The sequence below is a fragment of the Coenobita brevimanus genome, chromosome 93, assembly GCF_032717465.1.
Source record: "Coenobita brevimanus isolate Jiangsu-jjx chromosome 93, ASM3271746v2, whole genome shotgun sequence".
Classification (NCBI taxonomy): Eukaryota; Metazoa; Arthropoda; class Malacostraca; order Decapoda; family Coenobitidae; genus Coenobita; species Coenobita brevimanus.
Window position 1 is genome coordinate 49,395,357 of NC_137046.1, and position 16,564 is coordinate 49,411,920.

A 16,564-nucleotide genomic window follows, 5' to 3' on the forward strand; every position below is an offset into this window, starting at 1 on the left:
ATGTGATAAGCAGTAAGAAAAGTAATAATATTGGAAACAGAAACACTGAAAGAGTCACCTAAGAAATCTGTAAGCTGTGGGGGGCTGACCTAGTGAGGAAAGGTAAGGGGAAAGCTGAGAAATGGTGTTGGAGTGAAGACAGGCAAGCAAGAAAAAGGTGACAGATAGTCATGGGGTAATTAAAGCATGAAGAGAGGGCTGAAGGTCATGGCTCATTAAATGGCCATGAGTGTGGTAGGTATGGCCCAAGTGAAGATAAGCATGGATAGTCTCCCATTGATAACTGGGGTGGGTTGATGTGTGCCAGGGAAAAACTAAGGGCTTAACACTATGGAGTTTGTTGTTAATGTGCAGGTCCCATGAAAACTGCCAAATTTCAGGGTAGAGATGGATCAGAGGAAGAAACAATCAAGAGCAGGAAAGGAGTAGAGAGAGGGGACATAGAGGAGAGAGTAGCAGAATGTGCCAGTGAGTCAGCTTGTTCATTACCAGTAATCCTGGTATGGCTAGGGGCCCAGAAGAAGTGAACTAGCTTTTTCCAAACAGAAAGATGAAACAACTACTCCTGAATTTGGGTGATCAGAGGATGAGAAGAAGGCAACGTGTGTAAGGAAGTAAGCGCACTGAGAGAATCGGAGTAGATAACAAAGGTGGGGTAAGAGAACCTGGGAAGAGACTTCAGAGCAAGAAGGGCAGCATACAGTCCTGCAGCAAGAATACTATACCTGCTATGGAAGGAAGAGTACTTTGGAAGAAGTCAGGGAACACAACAACAAACCTGATACAATGGCAAAATTTGCAGTAGTCAGTAAGCACATCTTGTCAGTAAGCACATCCATGGCAGAAGAGTGACAGAACATATGTTCAGGGAAATGGGAGCAAAGAGTATCTTGGGGAAGAAAAGACATAGAACAAGACAGAAAAGAAGGGCAGACCACAGCAGGAGGCTGAAGCAAAGTGGAAAGGACACTGGATGCAGAGAAGGCATACGAGGAAAGGTGAAATCAGTAGACTGAAGAAGGGTGGGGACCCAAAGGGGAACAGAAGAAGGAGATGGGAGATTAAGTGAAAAGAGCATTGGTGAAGGCTGGGAGGACAGAGCATCTTATTAGTAGGAAACTGAAGAAGACATGCATAGGACCTAATAGTGAGATGAGAACAATGATAAAACAGGGGAGAATGCCTGATTCAGCACAAAAACTTGCACTGGGAATTGACTGGAAAGCAACAATAGATAAATGGAAAATAACTTTGAAAGAGTGACAGTGGAGGAAGAAGAATAGACTTGGCAACCATAATAGAGTTTACAAAGAGTAAGGACAGAGTGAAGATGAAGAAGTGTCACACGATAAGCACCCCATGAAAGATGAGACAGCATTTGCAGCAAACGAAGATAATAAAGAGTACAGGGCTTAAGGGAAGAAACATGCACATCCCAAATTTAATTGGGAGTCAAAGATGAGGCCAAGACGAGCAATATAGGAGAAGTAGGGTAGAGGACTGTTATACAGGTAAAGAGAAGGTTGCAGGATGGTTCACGAACAGGTAAATGTTACTGCACAGGACTTACAGATAGAAAAACAAAAGCCATTAGTATTAGCCCACACTGTGGCTGTCTGTGTCACTTACAGTTTTTCACTGGTTAATAAACCGCCATAAAATACAACAAACTAAGATGCATTTTTGAATTATTTTGTAAATTGTATTGTTAAACATCTAAAAACATGGTTTAAATGAACAGATTTTAATTTCTGATAATGCTATAGGGCATTGCAAAGGGTTTCACACAATTACGCAGTTAAATTATGACAGCAGAAGCCACTTTTTTAGGCACAAATTACTTGCATAGTTCACCATTTGTGGGGGTGACTTCCTACATATGCACAGGGATCACCATAACTGAAGTTTCACCGATTTAAACAATATGGCCCTCACCTCTATCTTCCTCCTCACTCTGCATCTCGAGCCTCCTGAATTTAGCTAGTATGTCGCGTGTTCCCCGGCAGTCAACCTCATCCTCATAATTATCCGTGCATTTGATTAGGTTGGGGTCTCGGCCCAGTTCACGCTCCTCTACATCTATGCCCTTTGGAGGTATTGTGATTCCATTAGAATCCTAATACTAAAGAAATGAACTGAAACCTAAACAACATTATGATGAAAGTGATGAATTAATGATTGTTAACTAAAACTGCATTAAGAACATGAGTTATTTAGTGACCAACAACTACTTCACAATACTATACAAATAATATTAAATTTAAGGTAGGGACTATGGTATTCACATTACTGTTATTGCTTAATGACTAACCAGGGTAAGTCTGGGGTAGAAGCCATAAAAGGGCCAACAATGAATCACATTTCTTGAAAACTTAGCTCTTCTTATAACCTCAGTTAAATAATGTTTCAAATTATTAAGTTAGCTACATAGAGTGTTAACCAAGATATGAAAGAAAATATAAATAATCAAGGATGAATTACTACTGTGCAATGAACTGAGCCATTTGTCAGTTTAAGACATTTATCATCAGTTTTGTTAGCCTGTAGCTAAAAGCAAAATTACAAAATAAAAACTTGGACAGTAAAAAAATAACTTATGAAAAGTGAAACTGTAAAGTGTAAATTTCATCACAACATTATGTACGAAAAAAAAAAAAATCATCATGGCCCTACACAAATATTAAATTGATAAAAGTAGTGCAAGATTTTAATTCTTTATTGAAATTAAATAGGAGTAAACTATTACCCTAAGTTCAACAGCTTTTGAAAAGAAATGCACTGACTAAGAAGTAAGCTGAATTTTACTTTTATTTACTGAAAATATGCAATAAAGCTGTGTTAAATGACACTACAGTCTCAAGAAAACTTTACATTTTGTCCTAGAATATTAACAGAACAGTTTGTAAACACTTGTTAAACACAGGAAGAGGAGATAGACAATGCACAAAGGAGTACACATAGGGTAAACACACGAATGAAAACACAAGGACATGGAATGAAAATACGCAGGAAAATTATGACAATATATAAGAATAAAAATGTGTATGTAGGCATAAAAATTTTACATGGTGACAAAATGCACACAATAACAGATACGAACTGGAATAAAATGCACATGACGATACGTGGAAAAAGCATTATGTGGGGCAGCAACCTAATATACCATAACCAGAACCAAGATGTGGTGCATCAAAAGTAAAAGAACTTATTAAACATAGGAAATTCACTCATAAACCACACCTTAAAGTGTACTGTACAGTATCTGCAAATTACTATGCAGGGTGTCCTAAGAGATAGATGACAACATTCAAAGATAAAAAAAATATTAAAATATGTTTGTTTCACATCTATTATAGACATGTTAAATTTTCACATGAGAGCAACTAGGCATTAAAAAAGAGGATGTACCTCCCTTCCTCCACTGTCCACTTCTTCTCCACTCACATGAATGTGCATATATTTGAGGGGAACATTTAACTTAGGTAAAATAATCATGCACAGTTACTACTGCTATTACATACTTTGCCAGACCAAATTGCTTACACAAAGACTAACAAGATTAATCATTTCTCTGTCTGAAATTATGTTTGGCTATCTTCTGCATTCCTTTACCACTAAATTTGCACTTCTGTTGCAGAAATAATAAGCACAATGTACACTTTACTAGCATGTAGCAGGTAGAGGTGACTGTCATCCATTTGCTTGATGTAGTGCTGCCTACTGCTTCCTTCACCTTTATCATTTTTTTTTTGTGTCTCCCCTCCTCTCTTCCTATTTCTCCCATCCTTCCTGTTACTCTTTATTACCCTTTGTTTCACTTCAGGTTGCTCTATGCTCAGTGACAAGCCTGACGGTTTCCAGTAAACCTGGAAACCAGTTACAATGCTGGGTAGTAATAACAGGTGATGTGGAGCCTACTACAGTGCCCCTATAAACTTAGGAGGAGAGATACAAATGTAGCATCCATTCTGGAACAGGAACCGAACCTACATACTCTTCCCTGCACCTCACCGTGGCAAGACGCTGTCTACCTAAAGGGACGTCAGTTTACTGTATGAGATGGCCCTCCAAGGCCTGCTTGGCCAGACAGACTGGGGTTACTCAGCAATAACAACAATAACAGTATATCAGCTTAGTTTTTGCTGGCTGAGTTGTGGCATTTTTAAAAAGGAAACTTTGGGTAGTTATAACTGACAAAAGCTTTGATGCCACATCTGTCATCTTGGCAGGAAGAGTGACAGCCACAAGTCATTTAGTTCAAATCATGTTAAGGCACACTTCAGATTCCAATACCGTAGTCATACCTTCATTACCAGCGATTTCTCAGCTTAATTAATCTTAATTTAGTATTTGTTGTTGTTGCTGTGCTACCCCAGTGTCTCTGATCTAGCAGACCCATCAACTGCAGATAAACAATCACCCTTGCAAGGTTGTCCCATTCATAATGAGGGTGAATCCCCCAAGCTACAACCAATGGACCATATAGTTTTGCAGGGCAAGGAGAGATCCTTGGAGAGACTGCTACATCTCTCACCAGAATTATGCTACCGTGGTAAGGGCGTGAACTGGGAACCCTACAGTTGTGAAGCATGAGCACTACCACTGAACCATTCTGGCCCACTGTTCCATGCAGTGAACCACTGTTTCCAAGGTATCCCATGCAGTGAACCAGTGTTCCCATACGGCTCATGGTACCTCGCCACAGAGAGTCATAGGGATTAGTGTGGTTTGGTTTCTGACTGGAGGCCGCATTTGCATCTTTCCACCCAAATAGCAGGTTCCATGTCACCTGCTATTTGGCTAAATGGTTACCATCCAGCATTGTAATGTACTGTAAATGGTTTCCTGAGTTATAGGAAACCATTAGGCTTGTCACTCAATGTACTGCCATCTGAACTGGATAGAAGAGTGATAGTGACAGAAAGGATGGAAGAAATAGGAAGAGGGGAAGACAGACATGGAAAATGAACAATAGAAAGGAAGGAAGAAATAGGCAGCACTAACTCAAATGAGTGGATGATGGGCACCCCCCCACCTACCACCAGTACTGTACTTGCTGTACCAGGTTGTTGTTGTTGCTGTTGAACAACTTCAGTCTGTCTGGTTCAGCAGACCTGTCTACCATAGGAAAGAAATCGCCCCTGTGGGTCCATCCCATACTGTGAGGCAATGGTCCCTTGTGGAAGACAGTGCCTTGGTGCAGCAAGACACTAGGAAGAGTGTTGAGGCTTGGTTCGTGGAAGGATGCAGTATTTGTGCCTCTCCACCCAGTTAACCCCTTAAACGCGGATCGTCGCGTTTGCGACGCTCGGCCAAAAGGACATGACAGCGGGTCGTCGCGTTTGCGATTCTAGTAAATTTTGAATAACCGCGGGCAAGCAGGCTCCAGCTGGTATTGTCTATCAGTACCACCACCCTCTAGCTACAACTAGCATACTTTACCTTTGTACTACTGACCTCAGCTGTTGCCAAATATCGCGTTTTCCCCCCGTCCCCCCCCCCCACGGCCCGGCCAGCCTGGCTGTGATACATGGCAGCGCTCTGAGCGCTCAGAACTGTAAATCTGCGCTCTCCTCTCACAAGCAGTTTATGCTACTAGGAAACGCTTGTTTCCCCAGTTGTAACACTAGCTTTTTTTCTCACGGTTTGCCCCTGTTTAGCGTCAGTTTACTGCAGGCTTTCAAAGTGACATTATGGCGAGTTCTAGCTCTTCCCAGTCAGTGCAAGCGGCCGACAGGAACGAGAATAAAGTGGCAGACGTAAGGCAGAATAAAAAGCGCGCCGTGGTGATCTTTTGGGAAGTAATATGATTGAAAATAATGTAGTATACATGTTTTTAGCTGTGAAAATGGAAATGTTTGTTGAGTGACGGGAAGACCGCCGCCACAGTGCATGTCGGCCGTACGCTCCGTTGATTTTAGCCTTATTTTCAGTGCTTATTGTACAAATACGGATTCCTAACTACCTTTACGTTGTAGTATAAAGTTTACTGTGACAGAATGAGGCTGTGGTAGAGGGGAAACCGGGTTGCTGGAGGTGTGAAAGTGAAGATTTGGTTACCCAACTTTGCAAGTCTCCACAAGTCCTTGGGTAGTCCACGAAGGCTCAACACCTGTCTCTGGAGAAAGCTGAATGTAAGTACTATCTGCCATACCATGTATAATGTTCTAGGGTTAATCTCTGATTTTTGGCGAATATTTTCCTACAGGTGCTCAGACCGCGATACAACCCTGCCACTCGGGGGGGAACGACTGTACACAGCCGCGTTTAAGGGGTTAACAAAAGCACCACAGTAGGGTCTACTTCACACTGCAATTTGGTTATATAGTTGCCATCCAGCATTTTAAATGGTTTCTTGGGTTGCAGGAAACTATCAGGATTGTCATTAAGTGTAGAGTTGCTTGAAGTGGACAGAAGCATAATAAGAAGCTACAGAAAGGCTGGGAGAAAATAGGAAAAGAGGAGGTCAGATGCAAAAAGAGAATAATATAGGTAAAGGAAAAGTAGGCAGCTCTACATCAAGTAAGTGGATGATGGGTGTCTCGATCTACCACCTTGCTGTACTGGGGAAATATTATGAGTGGTTTCCTGTACACAAGGAAACCATTTACTACACTGGGTGGTAACCATATAACCAAATTTTGGCACCTGGTGGTTTAGTGGGTAATTATGGCGCTCCAATCTGAGTGAGCTGGTGAAGGTTTATATCCAAAGAATGGTTGTGGTTTATTGCTCACATAATGCCATTCTGGGATGAGTGAGGCTGGTCATTCTCATCTTAAATGTCAAGACCAACTTGCCTAGCCCCGGGCTCCTATACACCTCATGGGGCAACGTAGGATTGGATGATGAATGAATGAATGATGCAGAAAAATATATACATATATACATTTCTCTCAGTCATACACATATATAAACATTCATGTGAATGGAGGACAGACTGGCACGGAAGGAAGAATAGATGTCCTCCCTTCAATGATCAGTAACAGGCAAGCATGGGAAGGGGTTCTTAACACTACTGTGCTAAACTTTAAATTGCCTATACAATCACCCAAATAAATGATAAATTGATTCCTAGTTCCTTTCCCTCAGTGGTATCTGGCAGCTGTCAAGGCCCATTTATACAATAACTCCTTTATTACACACCAGGGAGAACAGAATTTAGGTATATAATACCAAGAAATAATAAATACTGGTAAGTGTTGTTACTGTGTACATCCTGCCTTACGTGAGAGGAAACCAAAACATACACAGGTTGAGGCTTAGGTGTCTGAAAGAATGTGAAACTCACAGCTTATCACTCATTGGTTTCGGGGTTAAAATACAGAGAAACGCTTAAAATGTTTTTTTTACAACCTGAACCAAAAATACAGAAGGGAAAATGCCATATAAATAAACTCTACAGTCAAAAGTACTATCCAAATCAAGAGTGTCAACAAATTACAAAAATAAGGAACTAGAATTATATTCTTATCTGCATTTAAATCACTGTCTGGGATGACATTCAGGTGGTACAATAAAGCTGTGAGCACAATGAGCAAACAGTGAAGTAACAAAAGGCAACAAAGAAGAGTATCCACTGAAGTTAAAAAACAGTTCAATCATTGGGGAACAACTAGTCATTTTTATTGACAGATGAAATTTCAACATATAATGGAATCTGTAGGGCAGTCTTATGAAAGGACTGAAGATGGAAAGGATGGTGGTCAAAAGCAAGAGTGACTATGAAGAAAACTAAAGGAAAAGAGGTTGGAAGTTATTAAAAAAAAAAAAAAAAAAAAAAAAAATGATAATGACGGCAAGAAGAGATGCACTCTCACTCATAGAATGATAATGACTAACACAAGGGAAGAATGCCAGGTAAGAGGTGAGAGACAACATACCTGATATTATTTACTCTTTAATTACTGTTATTAATCTACAGAAATTAAGACAAACCTTACTTATTTTATTGCAAGATTAACATTCTTTTATTTCTTCAACAGCATAAATTAAGTCAGGAGGGCAGGTGAGTTATGGGGAATACATCCAAGACCTATTATTCTTTAAAAGGTGTTGCTGTCTTGGACTCCCTAATACGTAAAATGTTGCCAGATCCAGGGAGTTTTATCAGAAACTTGGAGAAAGCGAATCATCACTTCTTTGGGCGATTATACTCAGTTACTGTTGTAAACTGACAATACATTCAAAGCATATTTCTGTACTGGAAAACCATCATCTATCATTTCCTCAAATTAAGTCCATTTCTTATGGGGCATCCTGTGTATATGCAATACTTAGTGACTGATATGGATATAACCCATTTACAATGCACTACATTTACCAGTACCCAAGACATAAACAAACAATACACAGTAATGAACTACTGTTGATCAACTATTATAAATATTCTGGATTGGCATAAGGATATGGTGTCCACTCAGCAAATGCTGTTATCCTGAAGTACCCTGTATAATATCTTTATTACTGTGCATCAGTTTCTGGTATTTCTCTTGCTTACTTAATGCCACTTGCTAAACAATAACATTAATTATCCTTATTTCACCAAATCATAAAGCCAAATCATAAAGTGAATCAGTCAGACCACTTTACAGTACTGCAGTACCCATGAAATAGTAACACCATATTATTCAGGCATAAGACTGTGGAAATAAAATTTTTTAACTAAATAATCTTGTAAAAAAAAATAAAACAATGGTTAACGAAAAAATGTGAAGTAACTTGTTATAATACAGAAAAAAAAACAAAAATCTTGTCTATTAGTAAAAAAGGAATCTTTACGATGACTGAGTGTCGGTGCTATGCTATTTTTAACCCATAAACTGCAATTTACCTCAACAGAAGACCTGCTTTAGCTGAGACTTACCTCAATACAGATTGGTTAAAACTGAATTTCCTGTACTTTTGTTACGATGATGATGATAATGGCGACTACTTTTACCATTATTGTTTTTCTTACTATTATTTAATTTAATGTGGTAGGTGGGGGCACTCACCATCCACTCACTCGATGTAGTGCTGCTCTCGGGTGTCTGCCCTTTCCTCTCCATCCTTCTTTCCTTCCATTCTCTTCTGTCTTTCTTTCCTTCATTCTTTCCTTGTCCTTCTACCTACGGGTGACTTTACACTCCCTCTTCTGTCTTTCTTTCCTTCATTCTTTCCACTTCCTTCAGCCTGTGGGTGACTCTACACTGACAAGCCAAATGGTTTCCTGTGCACCAGGAAACCATTTACTATGCTGGGTGGTAACCATATAACCAAATTTTGGCACCTGGTGGTTTAGTGGGTAATTATTGCGCTCCAATCGGATTGAGCCGCTGATTGTTTATATCCAAGGGGTGGTTGGGGTTGATTGCTCATGTAATGCCACTCAGGGATGAGTGAGGCTGGTCACTCTCATCTTAAATGTCGGGACCAACTGCCTAGCCCCGGGCTCCTACGCTCATCATGGGGCAATGTAGGATTGGATGATGGATGGATGGATTTAATTTAATTACTGGTAAGACTAAGGCACAGCAAATACTGGCCAGGATGATAGCCTAACCATGTTTTAATATGCCCTCTTCCATCTCATACCCATATTACTGGAATCTGATCATAGAGATTTTTTCTTTTAAACTGAAAAATGTAAAAATTGGGCATTAGTGGCTACATTACTGCATATACAGACCTAAAAACGAAAACAAACAAATTTCATCATTATTCTCTATGAGTCATGATGACCAAAAATTTCTATCAGTCTAATGCCTGGCACCTCAATACTGTAAGGGGTGCCCACAAACATATCATACATCGCCCTGTCCCCCGCCATGTTACTACCCTGCTCCCAGTTCACACACCCCCTCTCTCATATACCTCTCCACTCCATCCCTCCATCTCATCCTTGGCCTTCCCCTTCCTCTCCCTCCCCTCCACCTCACTCACATACACACTCCTCGTCAGTCTTCAAAATATTTATTGGATATATATTTTTTTACCACGGCAGGCTTTGCAGATTTTCCATAAGCCGCAGTGAACAGGTTAAAAAAGTGAAACAAACTGATACCAAGTCACGTAACTTACATCAGTTATGTTCCTGCCTAACATACAATAATGGTATCAGCAGCCTACCAGTATGTGCATTATGAATGGGTTAAGAACTGAAAATATAATTCAGAGAAGAATCTACAAACAGATTCAGTACAGGATAATTTATAAGCATCAATAATAAGTGCTGTCCCAGAAAATGGTTAATGTGAGTTCTATGTGTCTACTGTACATACAACAATCAGTAATTTATGCACAATAATCAAGCTACAAATAACAGGAGCAGCGTACAATTAAATTTTATGGTGCTTTTACTTCACTTTTCAGGAGCAGCTTATAATTAAATTTTATGGTGCTTTTGCTTCACTTTTCAAGCTATCTATAAATAAGAGCAGCTTATAATCAAATGTTTTGTAATTTTTACTATTAATTTATTTTACATAAAGAAAAAAATCTGAACACATTATTTCAATATTAGATTCAGCTGACAAAAGCTAAAATATCAAACATACAGAAAAAATAATTGGTGTGTGTGTGTGTGTGTGTGTGTGTGTGTGTGTATATATATATATATATATATATATATATATATATATATATATATATATATATATATAGTATAATATATCTATTCATTCATTCATTGCCAGACGCCATGTATCCCAAACGGGGTGGCCAACAGCTTAGAGTTAATTGATTTACAGGGAGGGGCACTAATCCTCCACCGACCCCACTTGACACGTAGGGATGCCAACAGCATCTGGTGTTCCCAGGTGGTCACCCATCCAAGTACTAACCAGACCCAACGTTATAGATATATACTGTATATCCATCCATCCATCCATCATACAATTCTACATTGCCCCATGAGGAATGTAGGAGCCCAGGGCTAGGCAGCTGGTCCCGACATTTAAGATGAGAGTGACCAGCCTCACTCATCCCTGAGTGGACTTACATGAGCAATCAACCCCAACCACCCCATGGATATAAACCTTAACTGGCTCAATCCGATTGGAGTGCAATAATCACCCACTAAACCACCAGTCGCCAAAATTTGGTTATATGGTTACCACCCGGTGTAGCAAATGGTTTCCTGGTGTACAGGAAACCACTTGGCTTGTCACTCACTGCTGAGCCATCCACAAGCAGAAGGAAGAGGAAAGAATGTAAAGTCACCCATAGGCAGAAAGACAAGGAAAGAATGAAGGAAAGAAAGACAGAAAAGGATGGAAGGAAAGAAGAACGGAGGAGAGGAAAGGGCAGACACCTGACAGCAGCACTACATCGAGTGAGTGGATGGTGAGCGCCCCCACCTACCATTTTATATATATATATAATTTATTTATACTGCAGTGAGTAGTAACTAAAGGTATTATTACTAAAAAGCTTAGATAACTAAGAACATTGCATGAAGCCTACTATCATGTCCTATAACAGACCTGTTCTTTATGTACTGTATGAATAATGCATCTAGACTAAGAGTGGCAGTCTGTCACTCTGTAACTACAGACTTGTGACTACCAGTCAGCACACAAACACACACACACACACGCACACCTATGTAATGATGTGTCAGTACCAATACCCACAAACACTACAAGTTATGATGCTAAAATGTGGGGAAAAATAGCCAATGACAAAGCAAACAAAAGTAGTACCAAGCATCAAATATATAGCCCATTTCCTTATACTGCAACATTTTGACTCAAACATGTACTGCATTAGGGAAATTTTGCACTGTAAACAAAAGAACATAAGGAAAAAATTATCCCTGTTCCTTCTTTCTCCATTATCACTCATAATGACCTCCTCAAGCCTGTCCTACTGTCCTCATACTGGCCTATAAGTAGTAAACACTGATAAACACATTTATAAAGAAACTTTTTATACCTGTTTGGTCATGTAATTCATCTTTGTAAAAAAAAAAAAAAAAAATGATTACTGCTCAGAACTGTGATGCAAACATCACATGGTGGTGTAACATTTTGTTTTTGTTTTCCTGTCTGGTTCACACTGTCATCAGCTGACTGGATGTTTATGCTACAGTTCATATACAGTATATTATTCAGTATATCTCCCTTTAAAGATACGAAAAAATAGTAACTATCATTCAGAAATTTAATGCACATATTATGTGGTGGGGTACTGTCTCTTTTTTGGGGGTTTCCCACCCACTGATGCATATGTTTCAGTTTATACACCACTTAATTTTTGTCATTTTAGAGCTCAAAAAACAATAATTATCATTCATAACTGCAATTAACAGATCATATTAAGGATAATTATGAGATAATTTGACTCAAGGTGTTTATTTTCATGTGGGAAACTCCAGTGATCAGGTGATGCCTGTTTTCCTCTCAGTATCTCATAAATAAAACATGAGAGCACAAAGAGTTTTCCCAAGTTATTTTCTTTCTATGTTGACAGATGGATTTACTTGTTTATAGGTTTTTATTAATGCATGGTCAATATTTCTATGAATATTCTTAATGTGTGGGGCAGGGGAGCAATTTTCAGCATGGAGGTGCCAAAACTGACCATTCAATCCAACTTAGGCGAATGTGGCCAATCGACCTCTCCTAAATAAGGCACAGGAAACTAAGTCTCCCGATCTGTCTACTGTACTTAGTACAGTAGACAGTTAGATTTACCTGGATGTGGATTTTTATTAATCAATGGCGAGTATACCAATGAATTTTTTGAAAAAGGAGGAATCAACTTTTGGCACAGAGGTACCCAAAGTTGACCTTTCCACTCAACCAGGGTCAAGTGTGGCTGCTGAATAATCACCTCATCCCATCATGTGTCTTGCAGTACTCAAACACATTCACACAAATATACAAAATGCCACATCTGGGCCATTTGGGGACCACCCATGCTTCACATTATGAAGGATCTACTTGTTATATGTTAATTTTATGGACTTCACCATTAGCTTGTTATGTAACTGGCAAATCAGTTAGTGAAAACATGCATAATGGGCAAATGTAATGTACTGTACCTGAATATGGTGCTAAACTATATTACTGTAAATAGTTTTCAATATATGCAATATTACACATAAGTACACTTTCAACAATATTGATTGTGAGTTAACTCCCAGGAGCAAGCTAAGTGACAGTGCAACAGACAAAGAAAGATTCAAACACAGTTCAAGCCAACTGATATATCAGGACTGAAAGTGGCTTTGAAAAATGATAATGGAGTAACAACAATCTGAGTTCACAGCACTTGATGCTTGGTGTGCAGTATACAGAAAGCTATTAGGCTATATGCTAACATTAATAGATGGCAATAACAGAACTTACTATTTTACCTACTCAGAGATAAAAAAAAAGAAAACAGAACAGACTTACACATGAATGTGATGTATTCATGATACAAATATCAGGTGATGTGTCAAACACTCACCACTTACCTTTCTCCAGTCATATTATATACACTATATATATATATATATATATATATATATATATATATATATATATATATATATATATATATATATGGTTAAACTGTACAGAAACAAATTGTAAATGGCTTTATTTCTGTATGTGAAATGCACTGCAACAGCAGGAAGAATTACCTGATCATCATGTGCAAAAATAAAAAGTGCCAACATGTGAAACACTATAACAGCTTAAAATAATTTTCTCCACTCAGGCCAGCAGGCCTATGTGAACTCATATTACTGTTGACATCTTCACTCCAGCAAGAGGTAAACAAGAGAATAAAGCTGACAGATAACAGCATGAGGAAGAATAGGCTTCATCCTGCAATTTGTTATATCTGACTTCTCATCTTAAATGTTGGGACCAACTTGCCTGGCCCCGGACTCCTACGTTCCTCATGGGACAACGTAGGATTGGATGATGGATGGATAAACATTTCTCATGAAATGAATACAAGGAGATTGAGCAATATCTGAGCTTGTGTGGAAATACCATTCCGTCACTCATCAATGATCCATCATGTAGAGGAGACTTTCATTACTTAACATCGTAATACATGTACTACCTGAAACTGCAATGTTTCAGTGTGTAATGTATGGTAGCTTTTTTTTTTATGGTACCAATTTTATTATCCACTATATATTACTGAGCATAACAAATTTTCACAGACCACAAGAGCACAAAAATACTATTAATTATGAAGAAAAAGTACAATATCAAAATAATTAGAGTCTAATAGATATTGACCATTACTGCAATATACTGTATGACAATATTTTTAAAATGATGGGTTCGCTATACCATGCACTATTACTATTATATTACATTTGTCCATCCATCCATCATCCAATCCTATGCCACCCCATGAGAAGCATAAGAACCCAGGGCTAGGCAAGTTGGTCCTGACATTTAAGATGAGAATAAAGAATACTATTTAGTACATATGCTTTGCGGAAAAATGTAAGCACAGTGTATTTAAAAAAAAATTTTAACTGCCATAACTCCAGCAATGGAGGGAGATGAGAGGGGAGGAAGAGATCTGTAGGATGGAAGTGGTGGAAGCAATGAAGAAAGTCAAAATGGGGAAAGCCCAAGGAAAAGATGAAGTGTGTGGTGAAATGCTGAAGCTTGGGGTAGAGGTAGTAGTAGAATGGGTATGGAAGATATGCAGATTGGCCTGGGAGGAGGGTAGAGTCCCAGAGGACTGGAAGTCAGGTATAATTATGCCCCTGTTGGAGATATTTAAGAAAGCATAGATGAGTGAAACTGTGCCAGTAGACTGGAAAAAGGCAGTGATTGTACCCCTGTACAAAAATAAAGGTGGGCAAAGTGAGTGCAAGAATTATCATGGCATAAGTCTATTGAGTGTTGTAGGGAAGGTATATGGAAGAATTATTATAGAGAAAGTAAGAGAGATATCAGATGTCCTAGTGAGTGACAAACAGGGTGGCTTTAGGAGTGGCAGAGAATGTGTGGATCAAATAATTGCAGTGAGACAGTTAGTGGAGAAGGCTTGTGACATGGCATTTATGTTTATGGCATTTATGGATCTGGAAAAAGCACAAGACAATGGAAACAGAGAAAAATTGTGGGAGGCTTTGGGCACATTTGGTGTAGATGGTAAGCTGCTAGGTGCTGTTATGAGTTTTTATGATGGTAGTGAGGCATGTGTAAGGGTAAATGGGCATCTAAGTGAATGGTTCACAAACAATGTGGGCATGTGGCAAGGTTGTGTGATGTCCCCACGGTTGTTCAATATATATATATGGATGGGGTGATGAAAGAAGTAAAAACACGAGTAATGGAGAGAGCGATGGCATTGGTAATGAATGGTGATGGATGGAATATCTCACATTTTTTGTATGCAAATGAGGCAGTGCTACTTACAAATACCGGACAAGAGCTTGGTAGACTAGTGCAGAGTTCTGCAGATGTCTGTGAGCATTGAGCCTTGAGAATAAATGAAGAAAATAGTAAAGTGATGGTTAGTGAGTGAGAAGGTGACTCCCAGTGTGATGTTACAGTGAATGGAGAGAGACTGGAATTAGAAAGAGAGTTCAAATACCTGGGGAGAGTGATGGAAAAGAGAGGAAAATATGCAACAGAAGGGAAAAGTAGAGTGACACAACGAATGAAAGTAGCAGGTGCTATGATGGCCTTGATAAGGAACAGAGGCTTGAATGTTGCAGCTGCGCATTAGTGACAACTTTAACATACGGATGTGAGACTATGGTGTGGCATGAAAATGAAAAGTTAAGAGTATGAGCAGTGGAGATGGGATTCCTGAGGAATATATGTGGAGTACAGAGAGTGGATGGGATACAGAATAATGTGATTCGTGAAAGATGCAGAGTGAGGAAGTCTGTGGACACCAAAATCAAAGAGAGTGTACTAAGATGATAAGGTCATGTGGAGAGAATGAATGACAATAGAGTGGTGAAATGAGTATATCTGAACCAATCTGAGGGAGGGAGGAGGCGAGGTATGCCACGAAGAAGGTGGAGGGATATGGCGGGTCAGTGTGAGAGGAAGAGAGGCATGGAAGTTGGTGAAGCTAAGGGACTGGCAAGAGATCGAGCTGGCTGGATGAATTTTGTGCTAAGTGCATAAACAGGGATTTGGCACCCTTTTTTTACGTGACAGCATTCGGACTGGCTCTATCAGATGGGTATATGTGAAGCTACAGAAAACGGTGAAATTTTTTGGGCCTATCAAATGGAGCCAGGATGTTGAGGGTTTGAATGATGAGTGAATGGAAGCATGGCCCACTGAACTGGCCAAACTTTGGTTGTCTGGATGCTGCTACTCCTCACCCTCCCTTAGGGTGGGAAAGGAGGTCAGGATGAAGATGATGATGATGATGACAAAAGTGGAAAAGGAAGTGTGTGGTGATCAGAGAGGCATCTGTCTTCTTGGTTTCTTACAAAAAGTATACATTAGGATACTTACTGACAAGATTAGGGAAATAACGGAGGAATTAGCTGAAGATGAACATGGAGGTTTCAGGAAGGGAATAGGTTCTGTAGATAAGATATCCTGAGGTGTTTAGTGGAAAGATTTCTTGAGAAGGGAAAGAAGTTGTATGC

General features: G+C 39.3%; 1 protein-coding gene across 1 annotated transcript in view; it reads right to left on the reverse strand.

Annotated features, from left to right (window-relative positions):
- The window catches only part of LOC145412431 (uncharacterized), a 258,467-nt gene that overhangs the window by 67,527 nt on the left and 174,376 nt on the right, over positions 1-16,564 (reverse strand). The window contains exon 24 of the mRNA XM_080282316.1: positions 1,936-2,086. Coding sequence (XP_080138442.1) covers positions 1,936-2,086 — 151 coding nt within the window. The remainder of the gene's footprint in view (positions 1-1,935; positions 2,087-16,564) is intronic.